This window comes from Loxodonta africana, chromosome 16, assembly GCF_030014295.1.
Source record: "Loxodonta africana isolate mLoxAfr1 chromosome 16, mLoxAfr1.hap2, whole genome shotgun sequence".
NCBI classification, from domain to species: domain Eukaryota; kingdom Metazoa; phylum Chordata; class Mammalia; order Proboscidea; family Elephantidae; genus Loxodonta; species Loxodonta africana.
Window position 1 is genome coordinate 2652514 of NC_087357.1, and position 20026 is coordinate 2672539.

The 20026-nt window shown below is 46.1% G+C and overlaps 1 protein-coding gene and 1 pseudogene across 1 annotated transcript; both read right to left on the reverse strand.

The window, feature by feature from the left end:
• Positions 1-9447: 9447 nt before the first annotated feature.
• On the reverse strand, positions 9448-10375 carry LOC100672943 (olfactory receptor 13A1-like; annotated as a pseudogene).
• Positions 10376-18710: 8335 nt separating this feature from the next.
• Positions 18711-19640, reverse strand: LOC100672660 (olfactory receptor 13A1-like). The gene has a single exon (XM_003419705.3). The coding sequence runs from the start codon at positions 19638-19640 to the stop codon at positions 18711-18713; it is 930 nt and encodes a 309-aa protein (XP_003419753.1).
• Positions 19641-20026: the final 386 nt, after the last annotated feature.

Here is a 20026-nt window from a genome sequence, read left to right on the forward strand (position 1 = left end):
TGACCTCTGGAGCCAAGAACTGCCTGGTTTAAACTGAGGTGGCTCTGCAGTGTGATGTAACCAAGTGAGGATGTCAACCTGCTGGGATCTTAGGTCCTGATCCCACCACTTAGAAGCCTCTGGAAGTCCCAGGGGCCTGGGAACTGGCCTATGACCACAATGGTCCCCAGAACCAGGTAGGGAGGAGGTAACCTCTATGTGGGTGGCAGCCTTCGTGCTTCTGCAGGCTTCCACTTGGTGTGTGGCAAGTCACACCTAAATGTTAAAGGTCAGAGGCAAGAGATGGTGACAGAGTCTGTTCTTCAAAGTTCAGTGCCCACTCTTCAAGGAGCCCTAGGCAGGTATCTGCAGGTGACAACAGCCAAGTGCACACATTAAGTGTTGTTCCCTTCGTGGAAACATAGCTGGAGCTTCTTGGAGACGACATAGCTAGGCCCCACATTACAGATGCTAAAACTGAGACCCAGAAGGAGGACAGAATCTACCTCAAGACACAGACCTACTTATTACAAGTGGGGACTGGCCCGAGCAGTTTGGTTTCCCAGCCTCCTAAACCCATTGCTGTCAAGTAGATTCTGACTCATAGCAACCCTATAGGACAGAGTAGAACTGTCCTGTATGGTTTCTAAAGAGAGGCTGGTGGATTCTAACTACCGACCTCTTAGTTATCAGCCAAGCTCTAAACCACTGTGCCACCAGGGCTCCTCCCAGCCCCCTGGATGGCAGAATAATTCAAAAGCTGGTGATTCCAAGGCAAGACAGATCCTGTGAATGGGGTAAAGTGATGGAGGGGACAGAAGTGAGCACATGACATAGAGAGGAGGCTGGGGACAGGGACTTCTTTGAGATGGGCCAAAGGAAGCTCTAACTGTAGTGGTTAAGAGCTACAGCTGCTAATCAAAAAGTCGGTGCTTCAAATCCACCAGGCACTCCTTGGAAACCCCATGAGGCAGTTCTACTCTGTCCTATAGGGTTGCTATGTGTCGGGATCAACTCAACGGCAGTGAGTTTGTTTTTTGTTTGTTTGTTTTGGTTTTGACCCACTCTGAGCACTCACAGTGTGCCAGGTACTGTTGCAAGCACTGTTCTTGTGTTAACCCACTTCATCCTGACAGTACATCTACAAAGTCAATGCTAAACCCAGCCCCATTACAGTGAAAGGAGTCTCCCAAATCCCTCAGAGGGTGTAGCTCTGGAGGGAGGCCAGGTTACAGGACACTTTCGGTCCCTCCACCCCCTTGGGCCTCAGCAGGACCTGCGTTGTCAGCCATCCCCCCTGCCACTCCTATGGACTCCACAATGTCACATTCTCCCATCACCACTGTCCAGGCTCCTGTGCAGACTTTTCCTTCTCCCACAGTATAGAACACCTGCTTCCCTCACTGCTTGGTCCAGCCCTACTCTTCCCACCGTGGCCTAGGGCCTCATCCACTCTGCATACCCCCATCTGTTTCTGACTGGTCCCTACTCCAGCCCAGACTCTGTTTTCCAACCCACAACCCAAATCCCATGCTGCTCCTGGTGCAGAGAGTGGTGCGGAGAGCTCTGGCCACCTGGGCTTGACCTCAGGGCCCACTTCAGGCTCCACCTCAGGACTCATCTCTGGGCTTACCTTAGGGATCAACCTTGGGCTCTTGTTGGCAAAAGCAAGAGAATAGACAGTACATCAAGTGCAAGCCCCAGAACACCTGGGCAGAGGCCTGGCCTGACCTTAGGTACACGTAGGAAGAGGAAAGCAGAGCTGGCATTGGAGTGGGGATGGAGGTGACACTCTCAGCTTGGAGATGACTTCTGCAATGATGTGGACATCATGCCCTCATCAGCCCTGGAGAGAAGCACCCCTCATGGAATAAGACGTCCTGAAACCAGACACACCACCTGAAAGGTTCAAACAGCATCTTGGTGTATAAATGTGAACATTGTGTACATTTGCATCTTCAACTAAAACGAGAACAGCTTCCAGCATCTTGGGATAAAATCAGATAACACACTGAGGTGCCTGGCACTGCCCTGGGATGTGGTAGGTCCCTGTGGACAGCAAGTCCAGTTCCTTTTCCCTGGGTCCCTCACTTCTCCGTTCCTCAATCATGGATTGCCTCACCTGGGCAGCCCTGCCCTGGGGCTGGAGATACTGAGATGAATCAGAGCCTAACATGGACAAAGCTGAGACAGGGAGAATTCTACTGAGGTCATGGCAGGGAAGATGTGAGACCCAGGCAGGGCTGGAGACTTGAGGCATGGGAAGGCTGGCCAATTAAGGAAGGGCCATGTGTGCTAGGTGAGGAGCTGGGGTGTGAGCTCAAAAGCCATGGTAGTAGTGGAGGCTCCTCAGCTGGAGAAGAAAGCTCACCCTGAGGGCAGCATAGAGGGCAGTTTGGAAATGGGCTGCAGGCAGTGGGAGCAGCTCACAAGAGTTTGTAGTAATTAGGGAAGGAATCATTAGAAACAGGGGCCGAGTGGGGATGGTGATGAGGGCATCATCTTAGAGATTTTAAGAACTTGGTGCCATGAGATATGTGGGTGAGGGGAGGAAGTTGGGCGACTGCCAGGTTTGACTTCTGAGCTTCTCCCATTGGCTCTTGACTAGGAGGATTCCACAGAGGTGAAGGCTGACAACCTTAGCTGGAGAGAAGATAGACACTGTGACCCTAACAAAAGGTGAGCTTGGTGGGTGTCTATGGGCAAGCTACTTAGGTGATGTCAGCCTCAATTTTTTATTTGTAAAACGTGAATACTTCCTCCTACGGCTGTTATAAAGATTAAATTAGATGACATATGTAGAAACCTTGCCAGTGTTCTGTCTAGTGTTTAGCGTTTAATAAATGAGAGGCAGGAATGAAAGTTATGGGAAGAACAGGGCTTGGGGCAGGCAGAGGGGCCTTGACATCCACAACCTTGTCCCCATCCCTGTGATGGCCCGACCACGCCTGCCTTCTCCAAATGTCCCTCCTCCATCTGCCCTCTTTCTTGTACCTTTGAATCTCCCCTTGTGGGCTCCTTCTCACAGTGTCACATGTTGTTGTTAGATGACACCGAGTCAGTTCCGACTCATAGTGACCCTATGCACAACAGAACGAAACACTGCCTGGTCCTGCACCATGCTCACAATTATTGCTATGCTTGAGCGCATAGTTGCAACCACTGTGTCAATCCATCTCGTTGAGGGTCTTCCTCTTTTCCGCTGACCCGGTACTTTTCCAGACATGATGTCTTTCTCCAGGGACTGATCTCTCCTGACAACATATCTAAAGTATGTAAGATGCAGTCTCGTCATCCTTGCTTCTAAGGAGCATTCCGGTTGTACTTCTTCCAAGACAGATTTGTTAGTTTTATGGCAGTCCATGGTATATTCAATACTCTTCGCCAGCACCACAGTTCAAAGGCATCAATTCTTCTTCCATCTTCCCTATTCATTGTCCAGCTTTTGCATGAATACGATGCGATTGAAAATACCCTGGCTTGGGTGAGACGCACCTTAGTCTTCAAGGTAACATCTTTGCTTTCAACGCTTTAAAGAGGTCCTTTGCAGCATATTTGCACAATGCAATGTGTCTTTTGATTTCTTGACTGCTGCTTCCATGGGTGTTGATTGTGGATCCAAGTAAAATGAAATCCTTGGCAACTTCAATCTTTTCTCTGTTTATCATGATGTTATTAATTGGCCCAGTTGTGAAGATTTTTGTTTTGTTTATGTTGAGGTGTAATCCATATTGAAGGCTGTGATCTTTGATCTTCATCAGTAAGTACTTCAAGTCCTCTTCACTTTTAGCAAGCAAGGTTATGTCATCTGCATAACATGGGTCGTTAATGAGTCTTCCTCCAATCCTGATGCCCTGTTCTTCTTCATATAGTCCAGCTTCTCAGATTATTTGCTCAGCATACAGATTGAAAAGGTTTGGTGAAAGGATACAACCCTTAGGTGCACCTTTCCTGATTTTAAACAACACAGTATCCTTGTTCTGTTCGAAAAACTGCCTCTTGAGCAGTTTTTGTTCCTCATGAGTACAATTAAGTGTTCTGGAATTCCCATTCTTTGCAATGTTATCCATAATTTGTTATGATCCACACAGTCAAATGCCTTTGCATAGTCAATGAAACACAGGTAAACATCCTTCTGGTACTGTCTTCTTTCATCCAGGACCCATCCAACATCAGCAATGATATCCCTTGTTCCACATCCTCTTCTGAATCTGGCCTGAATTTCTGGCAGTTCCCTGTTGATACACAGCTGCAGCCACTTTTGAATGACCTTCACCAAAATTTTGCTTACATGTATTTTTAATGATATTGTTCAATAATGTCCCCATTTGGTTGGATCACCTTTCTTGGGAATTATAAATATGGATCTCATCCAGTCCAATGACCAGGTAGCTGTCTTCCAAATTTCTTGGCATAGATGAGTGAACACTTCCAGTGCTGCATCTGTTTGTTGAAACATCTCAATTGATATTCTGTCAATTCCTAGAGCCTTGTTTTTCACCAATGCCTTCAGTGCAGCTTGGACTTCTTCCTTCAGTACCATTGGTTCCTAATCCTATGCTACCTCTTGAAATGGTTGAACGTCGACCAATTTTTTTTTTTTACATACTTACTCTGTGTATTCCTTCCATCTTCTTTTGATGCTTCCTGCATCATTTAATATTTTCCCACAGTGTCACATATTAAAAGCAAATACTCAAAAAGGCAGATCAGTCCTCCAACATCTCCTGCCCTCGCAACCCAGCTTGTTGAAGATTGTCTTACATAGGACCTCCTTTCTCAACCCCCTGTCCCCTTACTCTGCCCTGTGTGCTCCTCCTGGGACTTGAACCCTCTGGGGGTTCCCAGAGAGAAGTCTCCTCAATGTACCTTCACACCTTTTCAATTTGACTCACCTCTCAGGCACCTTCTGCACAGCAGACGCACCCTCTTCCTTCTCCCCTTGTCCTGACTCCACCCAACCCACGGTGCTGGGAGCTCCTCCTGTTCTACTTTCCACAAGCTGGGATTCCTCAAGACACATTCCCACCGGCCTCTGGCGTCCCCAGAACAAGCAGCAGTGTATGTCTAGAGACCCTCCTCAAGTGCACTGGGACACTTCTCAGGTGTCTTAAACTGAACGTGCCAACTCAGTGTTGGTGCCTCTGTACACTTCCTCACTGAGGTGAGATTTCAGAGTCATCCTTTTTGCCCCACCCCCACCCCATCACCATGACATGTACAAAAACCTGGAGATGGAAAACCAGAAAGGAAGAACATACTCTGCATTTCTCAAGCTGAAAGAACTGAAGAAAAAATTCAAGCCTCAAGTTGCAATATTGAAGGATTCTATGGGGAAAATATTAAATTTATACTGATGACAGAACCTTGCTTACCAAAAGTGAAGATGACTTGGGGCTCTTACTGATGAAGATCAAAGACCACAGCCTTCAGTATGGATTATACCTCAACATAAAGAAAACAAAAATCCTCACAACTGGACCAATAAGCAGCATTGTGATAAACGGAGAAAAGATTGAAGTTGTCAAGGATTTCATTTTACTTGGATCCACTATCAATACCCATGGAAACAGCAATCAAGAAATCAAAGGATGCACTGGATTGGATAAATCTGCTGCAAAATACCACTTTCAAGTGTTGAAAAGCAAAGATTCACCTTGAAGACTAAGGTGTGTGTCATGGATTGAATTATGCCCCCAAAAAACATGTGTATCAACTTTGTTAGGCCATGATTCCCAGTATGCTGTGTTGTCCTCCATTTTATGATTGTAATTTTATGTCAAAGAGGATTAGGGTGGGATTGTAACACGACCCTTACTTAGGTCACCTCCCTGATCCAAGGTAAAGGGAGTTTCCCTGGGGTGTGGCCTGAACCACCTTTTATCTCTCAAGAGATAAAAGGAAAGGGAAGCAAGCAGAGAGTTGGGGACCTCATACAACCAAGAAAGCAGCACCAGGAGCAGAGCGTGTCCTTTGGACATGGTGTTATCAATTGCCAATCTAACACAAAGGGTTCTTGTCTTAAGAACACACACGAAAGACAAACTTTATCTTCAGCAAGCTTTATTTTGCTTGAGTCAAGCAAAAGCAGTCAGCGGGAATCTAAGCCTCTCCAAAAGACTGACTAGAAAAGGGAAGCAAGGCTGGGGCTTATATGGGTTCTGTGGAGACAATAGAGTAATGAATATTTAGCGGGCTTCTTTCAAGAGGTAGTACTTCTCATAATGGCAATGCATGTTAATTAGGTTGTGAGCACATCTGGAATCCAAGATGGAACCTGCTGATATTCAAAAGAGAGTCCTCTCGGCAGCCCTTGGCATCACTTATTATGGGATATAGTGCAAGCACACTGATCTTTAGCACTACATCACCATCTTCGGGCTAAAGAAGGTTAAACAGCGGTCATACTTTGCTCTTCTATGCATGTGGGAGCCTGTAAATGGGAAAGGGACTAGAAAAATACTAAGAAGGAGATAGTAATTCATGGGTTGTTTTCAGCCTTATCTCATGTTGACAAGGTGTGGTTCCTGTTTACCCAACTCTTAGATGGTCATCTTTTAACAGCTCTTTTGTTCCGCCAGCAGAGTTAACCCTATCTGTCTCAACGGGATCCCTGCACCTGAAAAGCTCCTTGAGCAGGGGAAGCCTTCCTCCAGAGCTGACAAAAAGTAAAAGCCCTTACCTGGAGGCGACCCCCTGAATTTGGACTTGTAACCTACTAGACTGTGCGAAAATAAATTTCTCTTTGTTAAAGCCATCCACTTGTGGTATTTCTCTGATAGCAGCACTAGATAATTAAGACAGTGCGCCTGACCCAAGCCATGGTGTTTTCAATTGCCTCCTATACATGTGAAAGCTGGTTGATGAATAAGGAACACTGAATAAGAATTGACATCTTTGAATTGTGGTGTCGGAGAAGAATATTGAATATACCATGAGCTGCCAAAAGAACGAACAAATCCGTCTTGGACGAAGTACAACCAGAATTCTCCTTACAAACAAGGATGGCAAGAATAAGTTTCACGTATTTTGAACATGTTGTCAGAAGGGATCAGTCCCCAGGGAAGGACATCGTGCTTGGTAAAATAGAGGTTCAGCAAAAAAGAGGAAGATCCTCAATGAGATGGATTTACACAGTGGCTGCAACAATGAGCTTAAACATAACAACAATTGTGAGGATGGTGCAGGACTGGGCAATGTTTCGTTCCGTAGTACATAGGGTTGCTGTGAGTTGGAGCCGGCTTAATGCCACCTAACAACATCAACTACAAAAGTTTGATTATCAGGACATGAGGGGAGGGAAGAGTTCAGTTTCTAGGGTGGGAGTCTGAGGTAATGGTGAGCCCACTAGCAGAGACAGAGATGGTGGGAAAGTCTGTTGAGTCTGGAGGGGAGATGAGTTTGAGATGAAAACTGCATCCCTGCACCATTAATGAAATACAGCACTTCCATTGTGAAACGATTTGGAGAAATCTGTAATGACATGTAAATATTCACACAATATTCTTTAAACTGTACAATGCAATTCCACATTTACTGAAGTGTGCATAAGTCTGCAAATATATATGCAGACAGAAAAGACTGAAATGCACCAGAATATTAATAATGGTTGTGTCTGGTTCAAACTACAAGTTTTTTCTCTTTTTTTACATATTTATTTTCCAACTTTATTACAATAAAATAGATATTTCCTTTGTAATGAAAAGAAACGTGATGGGTCATCTTAAGGCAATTCCTACAGCACAGAGAGCAACAGAAACCCAGGCAGCAGCTGCCCTCCTCAAGGAGTGAGTGAGATAGAAGTGAGGTCACCTCGGGGACTACCCAGGGGTCCTCCCTGGGTGTTCTGGACATTCCTCAGTGCAGAGTGCCTCCTGATTTTGGAGTTAGAAGAAGGCAACTCTTCACACAGAATTTTAGCCTCAGATTTCACCTCTGAAAACTCCCTCTGTAGCCGCCTCCCCTGGGGTTGGAGCAGAGAAACAGTCAAAGCCAAAAATCTGGAGCTCCAGACCCCAGTGCAGCCACTCAATCGCTACCCATCTCAACAAGGCTCTGTTTACCAGCCAGCATCCTGTGTCCTCCTGTGCAAAACTCAGGTTCCGAGATTGCATTTTGGTTCTGCACAGCCAATTCTTAATGCCTCTGCCCCTCCACCCTCTGGAAATGGTGACAATGCTCTTCATTTTTCTTCCGATTAGGGAAAAATAAAGAGGATTGTCACCATCCCCAGACTAGCCATATCACAAAACATCTCTGCCGGCCTTCCAAAAACCAGGTCTTAAGGTCTTCTTGGTGTGAACCACCAATGCATCGTCCACTCAGTCATCAGCTGATACCAAACAGGTGTCTGTCATGTGCCTGGCGCAGGGATTAGAAGTGGAAAAGATGTCACCCTGGTCCTCAAGGGCTTACAGTATGGGGGGAACAGACAGTTATGTGTCACCACAGTGCAGTGTGGTGAGGACAGCCCTCGTGGAAAGTTCAGGGTGCTGAGGGGACCTGAGGAGGGTGCTGCTGCCACACTCGAAAGTGAGTGAGGGTCCGGGACAGGCAGAGGATGTCTCTGGGTCAGCTGCTTGGTGGATCGAGAGCTCCATTCCCTCAAATGGCCCATTTTGTCTGCTTCCTCCCAGACATACACGCCCACCATGTCCTGCCCCCAACCCTGCACAGTTAACTCTTAAGGAAACTGAAGGTAAGGCATCAAAGAGCCTCCTGGGTGTCCAAATCCTCCCAGCCCAGGACTGACAGGGAAGAGGCTGACTTGATTGTGGGCTGGTGGAGGAGGGAGAAGACAAGAAAGAAGTAATCTCTGAAGACTTTTCACACTACTGCCTGGGGCACCTTTACATTATAGTCTCTGCAACAGCCTTGTCAAAGTGTTACCTTAAACAAGTGTTTAAAAGTAAATAAGTAGATACCACTCTTGGAGAATTTGCTAAGAAGAAGAATCCATCCCCTTAAAAACCCCTGCCTCCCTCCAGTCCCCACAAACCACTGCAGGGCCTAGGACAGGAGGATGGAACAGGTATGGCTGCCCACCAGGACTACAGCAAAGGCCCACTTGGGTGTGAGCAGGAAGAGCTGCCACAGAGGGAGGTACTACCCATCTTGCAGCCCCAGGCCTGTGTCTTGAGAGAGAACTGGAATGTGGGCTTCTTGGAGAAGCGGGTGCTCATGAGCTGGAGGAGGTCGTGTCCCTGTTGGGGGAACAGAGAGGGCGGCTAGTGGTAGCTTCTTCAATGTAGTTAGGACTTCATAATTCACAAAGCAGAGTTCTCTGCCTCAGGAAACCAAGGGTCTGGGGGAAAGGGACTCCTCAGAGTTTGAGCGTGTGATTGTGTCACACCTCGTCCTGGGTCCTCTTCACCAACTTGTGCTGGTGTGTACCTTGAAAGCAGAATCACAGCAGTGCCTCCTACATTCCGTGCCCCTAAGCCTGGATAAACAGACAGGGACCAGCCATCAGCTGTGAGGGGATATCAGCTGCCTGAGGGCTGCCTTCACCTCTGTGTTCCTCAGAGTGTAGATGAGCGGATTCAATGTGGGTGCCACAGAGGTATAGATTATGGACACCACCTCGTCCCTATCCAGTGAGTAGTTGGAGGCGGGGCGGATGTAGGTGTAGATGACCGTGGAGTAGTACATGGAGACCACCAAGAGGTGGGAGGAGCAGGTGGAGAAGGCATGGCTCTTGCCCAAGGCTGAGTGGATTCGAAGGATGTTGGCCATGATGCAGCCATAGGAAGCCAGGGTCACAGAGAAGTTCCCCACTGCCAGGAACACGTCTGCAGCAAAGGCCATGGCCTCACTGAGGTGGGTGGGGGCACAGGCGAGCTTCAGGAGTGGGGGGATCTCACAGAAGAAGTGCTCAACCACATTGGAGTGACAGAAGAGCAAGTGCACCATAAGGCCCATGTTCACACTGGTGTTGGTAAGGCTGACCGCCCACACAGCCATGGCCAGCATTGTACATGCCCTGGGCCCCATCAACACTCTAGTGCAGCGGCCGGCAGATGGCCACATACCGGTCATAGGCCATGGCAGACAAAAGTAGCAGCTCAGCCCCGAGGGCCCAGGTGAAAAAGAAGAGCTGGGCCAGGCAACCCCCATAAGAGATGGTATCTCCCGGGACTACCAGGCTCTCCAGCACCTTGGGCAGAATCGTGGAGGTGCAGAGAATGTCCACTGCTGCCAGGTTGACCAGGAAGCAGTACATAGGTGTGTGCAGGGTGGGATTGGTGCTGATGGCAACCACAATGAGTAGGTTCCCAGAGAGGGCCACCACGTACAGGATGAGGAAGACAGCAAAGAGCAGCACCTGCAGTCGAGGCACTTTTGAGAACCCCTGGATGAGGAACTCAGTGACCAGTGTGTGGTTCTCCCCAGCCATGAGTGGTGAGAGCCCTGGCTCCTTCAGACGCCGAGCTGCTCAGCCCTTCTGACATGCACTGTAGAGAAAAGACATGCCCACAGCCTGAACTGCTCTGCAAGGTCAATCTTTCACACTGTGTGCAACCCACTTGAAAACAGAACCTTGGATATTATTTTGGTAATTGCTACGAATTGAATTGTGATCCCCCAAAAGATATTTTGAAGTCCTCACCCCTGTACCAGTGAACATGATCTTGTTTGAGGAAGTAGGGTTTTTCTGTGCAAACGTTGAGTTAAATTAACCAAATCATACCTGAGTAAGGCAGGCCTTAATCCTAATCCCTTCTGAGTGGCATTTTATAAAAGTGAAGAACAGACATGAAAAGAGTCACACAGGAGGAGGACAGCATGTGAGGATCCACCTACAAGCTGCAAAGGTGTGCAGAGAAATGCCTGGGACTACAGAGGCTGGGAGAGACAAGGAAGGATCTGCCCCTAGAGTGAACAGAGACAGCATAGCCCTGCCCACACTCTAAATTTGGTCTCCCAGCCTCCAAAACTGTGAGACAATAAATTTCTGTTCTTTAAGGCCACCTACTTTGGGAGGAATCCCCCTCCCTTTGACAGGCGAATGAACTAAGATGGCCGCTCACAAGAGTCCTGGATAAGAGCCAGATGCAGACTCTTGGCCAATTTGGACAATCCTCGTTCAGCCTTCGGTGGCACAAGGTGACAGTGACCCAGAGCCCTCAGTCCCTGAGCCCTGTCTCCTTGTCAATGTTATGCAGATGGTTACTGCCCGCTCACATGCTCAGACATGGCTGAGACAAAGCAAAGCAGAGGAAAAACTAACAAATAAAATCAGAAGCAGTGTCCACAATCCCCTTTCCTCCTGCCCAGATAATGGGGTCCAGGCCAGCATGCCAGCAGGCCTGGGGTGTCCTCACATGGCCTCTCTACAGCGCCAGACGTTGGCATCTTGACCCAGAAGTTCAGTGGAGCTGGAGAGGCAAATCCTGTCTTAGGGGGTAGGTGAGATCAGACCCCTTCTGACCCCATAACCTGCTCCTCCCATCATCCTGTGCAGTCCCACCCATGGTAGTGGTCCCAAAATATTAGACACAATCAGCCCACAGTCAAAACACTTCCCTGAGTCGAACAGATTCAAGAGGGGAAACTCAAACAGTATAAACTAGGTTAATGGATGCACCTCCCAGGAATCATACAAGCACAAATTCTCTGGTCTTTATATAAATTATGGGCTTAACGTAGGGTACTGGTCCTCATTTTAAATTATCCACCTTGAATGTATTTCAACAGTTAGATAATGGTCAAAAAAACCCATTGCCATCAAACCGATTTCAACTCATAGCAACCCTACAGCCATTTGAAGAAAAAGGAAGATTTTCATGTATCTTCATAGTGCAGGTCTGATCTCACTGTCCCATCTGCTTCAGAGACAATGTCAGGGGGTGTATGACCTTTGCTGAATATTATGAGGACATCTCCCTATGGACGGTGGCCCATAAATGACAGAGCATGGAAAATGGGATAGGTTTCAACAATGAATCTGTTAAAGTGATAGAGACAGTGAGAGAGACAGAGAGGGGGGAGAGAAATGGACACAGAGGGAGACAGAGACAGAAACAGTAATCAAGAAAGATAAAGACAGAGAGAGAGAAATATAGAGAGACAGAGAGGGAGAGAAATAGAGACAGAGACTGAGACAGAGATGTTTTACTATATTTTGTCCAAGTTGCACATTTCTTTTTTTTTCTGATCATTAGAGAACTTTCACCCTCAAAATTTATCTCTCAATTTTTGAAAAATGGTAGCTAGAGTGATCTCATGGCTCTTAGTCACAACTAAAATGCAATTATCCACCGTGAAAACATTGTTATTAAAAACACACAAGAACATAAAATCAACATTCATATACACCAGGTGCTTACAAAAGGCCAAAAGCATCTTCCTGGAATTCCTGGTGTCCTGTCAAGAAACGTCCAAAGAAAAAACTTCAGAGGATCATCGGCTAGTATGAGAAAATGGAACTGATTCAAAATAAATAAAAGATCAGGTGGGTGTAGGCTGGTATGAGTCAGGACTGTGGGAGGTTTGTGATGAGGGCTAGAGTGGCCCTATATTACCTGAAACAGCTCTGCGGCTACGGCCTCACAGCAGTCCCAGCTGAGGGCCCTGTGGGCACAATTAGGGAAGAGCTTGTGCACCTAATTAGGCAGAACCACCACATCAATCCAGACCTTCCAGAAGAGCTGCCTAGGGTCCCAGGGATGAACCTAATGACCGCCAAGTAGGAACTGGTACCATTCTAGGCACCTGTGGTGCTTCCTGGTGCTCTATCTGTGATGTTCAGGGATATCATCAGGAATAGCAGGAGAATCCGTGTCCCACAGTGAGCTGGTCATTGCACTGAGCTGATGAACTAACCACAAACTGACTCATCTGTTCTGTGAGGGCAGGCACAGCACTTTCTTCTCTGATAGAAACACACAGAATACCTCCCACCCCCAGTCAGCTGGTCATCAGTATAGGGCTCTGTGGACACACCAGGGTCCATCTTCTTAGAGAGGTGTGAGCTTCTGCTGACAGACCCTTGCAGACCTTCCTTTCGCATTTTGGTTCCTCTCCTGCCCTACGCAGCCTCTTGGGATGAGGCTCCTCTCACAGGGCCAGGTGCAGAGGGCCTGGCTGTGCAGTCCAGGCTGTACCACTCTACTTTTTGACTTGTTGTTGTTGTTAGGTGCCATCGAGTCAGTTCTGACTCATAGCTACCCCACGTACATCAGAACTAAACACTGCCTGGTCCTGCGCGATCCTCACAATCATTGCTATGTTTGAGCCCATTGTTGCAGCTACTGTGTCAATCCATCTCATTGACTATCTTCCTCTTTTTCAATGACCCTCTACTTTACCAAACATAATGCCCGTCTCCAAGGACTGATCCCTCATGATAACATGTCCAAAGTAGGTAAGACGAAGTCTTGTCATCCTTGCTTCTAAGGAATATTCTGGGTATACTTCTTCCAAGATAGATCTGTTTGTTCTTCTGGCAGTCCGACATATATTCAATATTCTTTGCTAACACAATAATTCAAAGACATCAATTCTTCTTTGATCTTCCTTAGTCATTGTCCAGCTTTCACATGCATATGAGAAAACTGAAAAAGCCATGGATTCGGTCAGGTACACCTCAGTCCTCAAAGTAACATCTTTGCTTTTGAGCATTTCAAACAGGTCTTTTGCAGCAGATTTGCCGAATGTAGTATGTCCTTTGATTTCTTGACTGCTGTTTCGATGGGCATTGATTGTGGATCCAAGTAAAATGAAATCCTTAACAACTTCAATTTTTTCTCCATTTATCATGATATTGTTGATTGGTCCAGTTTTGAGAATTTTTGTTTTCTTTATGCTGAGGTGTAATCCATACTGAAGGCTGTACTCTTTAATCTTCATCAGTAAGTGCTCCACGTCCTCTCACTTTCAGTAAGCAAGATAGTGTCATCTGCATGTTGCTGGTTGTTAATGAGTCTTCCTCCAATCCTGGTGCCACGTTCTTCTTCACAGAGTCCAGTTTCTCAGATTATTCGCTCAGCATACAGATGGAATAAGTGTGGTGAAAGGATACAACCCTGACTTCTTAGTTAGAGGCAGAAGCTGACCTCTGTGATTGCAAAAACATCACACAGACTTTTGGCCCTTTTCTAAGACTCCTACAAAATCACAGTTAGCCTTTAGTCCAGCAACAAAGTTCCCAGAAGAAGAGCATGCACTAATAAATCAATAAACCTTTACTGAGCACTTATTGTATGCCAGACGTTCTGCTTCCTGCTCAGCTTGACTAAGGCAGATAAGGTTCTTGCACTCATAGTGCTTACTTTCTAATGTGGGGAGACATTCACTCATTCAACTAACATTTATTAGGTGCTTATTACAGGCCAGTTAGTGTTCTAGGTGCTAGAATCCAGCTGTGAATCAGACTGACAAAACCTCACACCTTGATGGAGCTTAAAATACAGTAAAATACAAATGAATGCATAAATAAACAAGACAATTTCAGATAGTGATTAATACTCTTAGGGAAATAAACAGAAGACTATAATGTGACTCAGTGGAGGAAAACTTTTAGGTAAGGGGACAAAGAAAGCCTTCCTGAGGGCTTTGCACAGTCTGTATTTTGAATGAAGACATGGGCAAGAGGAGTACAGTCACAGGGCAGCAATTTGCTGCTCTCCAGCCTCTTGCTTAACTCTAGGCCATGACTTCCTTTTCCCCCTCTGCTGTAGGGCTCCAGGAACAGCTGGGCCACATTTCTACCTTGGCTCTTCCCAGTTCCCTCTATGTCTCACTAAGCACTCAAGCCAAAGGGTAGGCAAAGATGAAAAGTGGTGTGTGCTGGTCTGAATTCCCTCTGCAATGGGTTGACTTATAGCCAGATTCTCCACAGCAACCTGACTGGTTGATTAGAGGAGCTGGACTTCAGGACTCACTTTTTTACCTCCTTGCAAGCAGCCTGGGGAGTCGCCAGCAGCTCAGGAGCACACATTGATCGCAGAGCATGAATGAGCTCCTTCAGGGCCACAGGACTCCCCAAGTGCACTTGTCGTTGCTGATGAGCACTGCATGTGACACTGCTTCTCCAGCCCATGACCTCTGGAAACACTGGGTCAACATGTAACAAGTGCATCCTTGCTGCAGGACTTCTCAGAACCTAGTCCTCTCCCAGAGCTGAACAGAGAAATCAGCATTTTTCTAAAGTTTTTGGCCACAAACCGCTCCTTTTATTGGATGGTCTCCATCCATTCTGTTTCAAAGACGTCAGTTTAGTCATTGCTTTTCCATCACATGGCAGTGCTAAAGTGGAAGAAATAAAGAAGACGAGGCTCCAGAACCAGTACCAAGAGAGGAAGCAGCCTGCTTTCTGTATTGTCTTCCTCACTCACTTCTACTCAGCGTCTTAAATTCAAGAGCATGGGCATCATCGCCAAAGCAAAGTACTGTATTTTGGTCTCAAAAGCCACAGCCCCCCAAAAAAAAATCCTTCTTATTCCTTAAAGTCTTAAGAATAAGAAAAATATTACAAGTACTATAAGGAAGTGGTTTACCTAACCAGAATATACTTTGCCTGTTGAGCGTCTCTTTCTCACTTTCCAAGCAACCTGAATAGATGATACAGTCATTAGTTATAGCTCATTTATTCCTGTATTCAACAATATTTATTGGGTGTCTATTATGTAAATCTATTAGAGATCTAATGGTGAGATAAAATGAACCTGGCCCATACAGTCATATGGTCTAGTGCAACAGAAACACATTAATCAAATAATCATTTGAATTAATGTAATATCTTCAGAACATAATGTAATATGTGCAGACAGAGGAACAAAGACAAGGAGGATGATGGATTTCTTGTTAGAACTGATGCTAGCAAGAAGACAAGGGAGCAACATATTTAAAGTACTGAAAGACAAAAAAAACTGTCATACAATAATTCTATACCCAGCAAAACTATCTTTCAAAAATGAACATGAAATAATCACAGTAAGTATAAACACTCTAAGAGGCAGAGATTTTCAGACTGTATTAAAAAGGAAGACTTATACAATATGCACACAGAATAATTACCGTAAAATTTGTCTCAACAAATTTAAAAGGATTCAAGCCGTACAAAATATGTTCTCTAACTACAATAGAATTAAATTAGAAATCAACAACAGAAATAACTGGAAAATACCCAAATATTTAACAACTAAATAGTATGTTTCTAAATAACACAATGGATTAAATAAGAAATTAAAAGAGAAATTAGTACTGTGAATTTAATGAGAATGAAAATATAGCATAATTTGTGGGATGCAGCTAAAGCAGTACTTAAGGGGAATTTTATAGCACTATAACCCTATTCTGGAAACCCCAGTGGCATAGTGGTTAAGTGCTATGGCTGCTAACCAAAGGGTCAGCAGTTCAAATCTGCCAGGCACTCCTTGGAAATTCTACGGGGCAGTTCTACTCTGTCCTACAGGGTTGCTATGAGTCAGAATCAACTCGATGGCACTGGGTTTGGTTTTTTGTTTTTATATCCCTATTCTAGAGGCCAGATCATGAAGAGTTTCTAGCTTCATACCATTAGCAATAAGAAGCTACTCAAGAGCTCTAAGCAGAGGAATGGCTCTGTTAGATTTTAATATTTAAAATATCTAACATCAAATATTGTTGCACACGTGGAGCAACTAGAACTCTCATTCATTGCTGGTAGGGGCGTACAAAGGTATAAGCACTTTAGAAAAAAGACTGGCAGTTTCTTATAAAACTAAACATACACCTATCTTATGATTCATCAATTCTACTCCTAGTTATTTACCAAGACAAATAAAACCATGGCTGCAAAAGGACCTGCACACAAATGTTTACAGCAGCTTTATTCACAATAGTCAAAAGTTAGGAACAACACAATGCCCATCAACAGATAGATTCATAAGCAAAATGTGTTACAGTCATACAGTGAAGTATTAATCAAAAATGAAAAGGAACAAACTACTGATACGTGCAACATGAGTGCATTGCAAAAGTATTACACAAAGTGAAATAAGAGAAGCCAGACATAAAAGAATACATAATTATATGATTCCATTTATATGATCGTCTAGAATATGCAAAACTGATCTCTGGTGGAAAATATCAGAACAGAACAGTGATGCCCTTAGGAGGTGAGGTGGGGGTTGACTGGGAGGGGGCAGGAGGGAAGCTTATGGGGTGATGGTCATTTTCTGTGTCTTGACAGAGGTTTGGGTTACAAAACAGCTGTATGCATTTGTCAAAAACCAGCAAATGTACCTCCTATTTATGCATTTCCTTGTTTAAAAACTTTACCTCAAAAGAAAAAAAAACTGTTAATAAATGTTGAACTCTATTTAATGATATGCATTCTGATGTATTTATGAAGTGTACTGATCTTTGGAACTTGCTTTGAAATACATAAAAAATAAGATGGTAGGTGGATGAATAGGTGAGTAATAAAACAATGGTAATGTCAAATTAATGGAAACATGGAGATAATGGGTACATGGGTGTTCACTGTAAAGTTCCTTATCTTTATGTATGTTTAAACCTTGCATAATGAAATGTGAAAATATAAATCTGGACACAGGATATAGAACCAACCTTGGTCAATCAAGAACAGATGTAGGAAGACCAGGTAGAAGGTGCCACATCACCCAATAGGAACACTATGGCATCTGGGGTAGGCGTTAGAGAAGAGAGAAGCATTGGATGTGAAGATGTTTAGGTTTAGTAATAAGATTTGGAGATGGTTTGGATACAGAGGCTAGGAAAGAGTACCAAGAATTTTTCAGTAATTTTGACTCCTGCAGCTGGAGGGTGTTGAGGAGAGCTGAAAATCCTGCATTTAGACCTGCTAAACAAGATCCTGGAAGATTTCCATGGAACTATGCTAGATGGGCAGTTATATCATGGGTCTGAGGCTCAGAGGTGAGGTTTGCAATGTCACTATAAATTTGGATATCACTGGCAAATATTAATAATAAATGCAGCTGGGGCACAGATGAAATTACCGAGAGAAGAGGGTTGGGCTGAGGCAATCAAGAACACTAACAAACAGAAGCTAGAAGCAGAGAGTAAGACAAGTGATAATAGTGGAAAGGAGACTGAGGAACTGAACCCATAAAAATAATGTTGAAGAAGCTTTCTAAAATTAAAGACAAAAGAGAGCACTTTCCTGCTGTGGCAAATCTTCCTGGTAAAGAATGATGACACCTTTTTTGAAACAAAAAAAGAAATAGAAATACACTTCCTTTCTTCGGGTACTTAGAGTAGAGACCATGTTGCACATGTCTCATCCTCTCTGCCACTCCAGGGCCTGGAGACTTGCAGACGTGGTGAGGAGCCACCACACCTGGGTTTCCCAACTGCACACCAAGGGAGTTGGGTCAGAGAACCAGGGTCTGGGTGAGGGTCTCCACAGCAGGATATTGAGATGCCCCCACATTGGAACACACCAAGTGATGTGCTCAGGGGGACTCATGCCCAAACCTGGTCCCCTACCCTGAAAGAAGTGACATCGGCACCTCCCACATAAAGCCTTGTTGCTGGGTGCCAGCAACCCTGGCTTCTGGCAGCCCTGGCCGTGCCTTCAGAGTCAGGATTTGCTGATGTTCCAAGAAGCACACTGGGCAGCCCTCATGGGGAAGTCTCCATATTTGTAAATCTATCGCCTTAATTACCTTCTTGTTCCTTGCCTCTTGCACCTGATTCTCAAAGTCATATTTTGAAATTAATAGAACTAACACCAGGAGAATTTGCCTGGCTGCTCCTTTTCCTTACCAGGAGGAAGGGGCCAACTTTCGGAAGTCGGCTTTCACATCCTTGTTCCTCAGCGTGTAGATGAGCAGGTTCAGGGCAGGGCTGACCACTGTGTACAGCACAGCAACCACCTTGCTCTTCTCCATGGAGGTGCCGGATCCCGGGAGTATGTAGGTATAGGTGATGGTGGAGTAGTACAAAGTGACCACCAGGAGGTTAGACGAGCAGGTAGAGAAGGCACGGCGCTTGCCCTCAGCTGAGCGTTTGTGAAGGACGCTAGCCACGATGCAACTGTAGGAGGCCAACGTGAGCAGGAAGTTAACCATGCCAAAGCAGACAGCAGCAATGATGATCGTGACTTTGTTGAGGGCGGCAGGGCTACAGGATAGCAGCAACAGCATGGGGATCTCACACAGGAAGTCCCAAATATGGTTGGGGCCACAGAAGGTCAGCTGTGCCATGAGGCCCATGTGCACGGATGCGTTGATCACACTGACTGTCCAAACAGCTGAGGCCAGTAGTGCGCACAGCGGCCGGCTCATGATGGTACTGTAGCACAGTGGCCAGCAGATGGCCACATAGCTGTCGAAAGCCATGGCTGTGAGCAGCAGCAACTCGGCCCCCAGGAACCAGGTCAGGAAGAAGAGCTGGGCCAGGCAGCCCCCACAGGAGATGATGTCCACCCAGACCACCAGGCTCTCCAGCAGCTTTGGGAGAATCATGGACGTGCAGACAATGTCCAAAATGGCCAACTTGGCGAGGAAGAAGTACATGGGGGCGTGCAGGCCTGGGCTCAGGCTGATGGCTGTGACAATGAGGCTCTTTCCTGCAAGGGCTGTCAGGTAAAGGAGGAGGAAAAGGGCAATGAGCAGGCCCCAGAGCCAGAGGTCTTCGGAGAAGCCCTCCAAGACAAACTCTGCTACAGCCGTGTGGTTGCCTGCTGCCATTTGGATGAGCCTATCGGGGTCCCTGAGCAGAAGGGGGCACAAGACGGTGAGTGATGTGGTCTTTGGCCATGGCCCTGTTCGCACGCCACCAGAGCTTGTTGGCAGCTTCGCCAAGAAAGCACTCAACTAAGGTATTAATGTGTCCCTTTTCTCATCCTAGGGGCAGGTGGGGAATTAGCTCGTCACCCTGGACCCTCCCAAGTGGCCCCTCCTGGCCCTGAAGATACCCTTCCCCCTCAGCTTTCCTCCCTTTGTGGCCAGGCCAGCATCACACTGGTCTCAGCCTGCCCTTTGATGCCCAGGACTCACCCCCGGCTGACCCAGGCACCAGGCTGGCTGCCAGGACTCGGAGTCCCAGGAGGAAAAGCCGGGCATGCAGCTGGGGC

What these genes read in the sequence shown, in the direction of transcription:
- LOC100672660 (XM_003419705.3), bottom strand. Translation starts at nt 19,640, where the DNA reads ATGGCAGCAGGCAACCACACGGCTGTAGCAGAGTTTGTCTTGGAGGGC.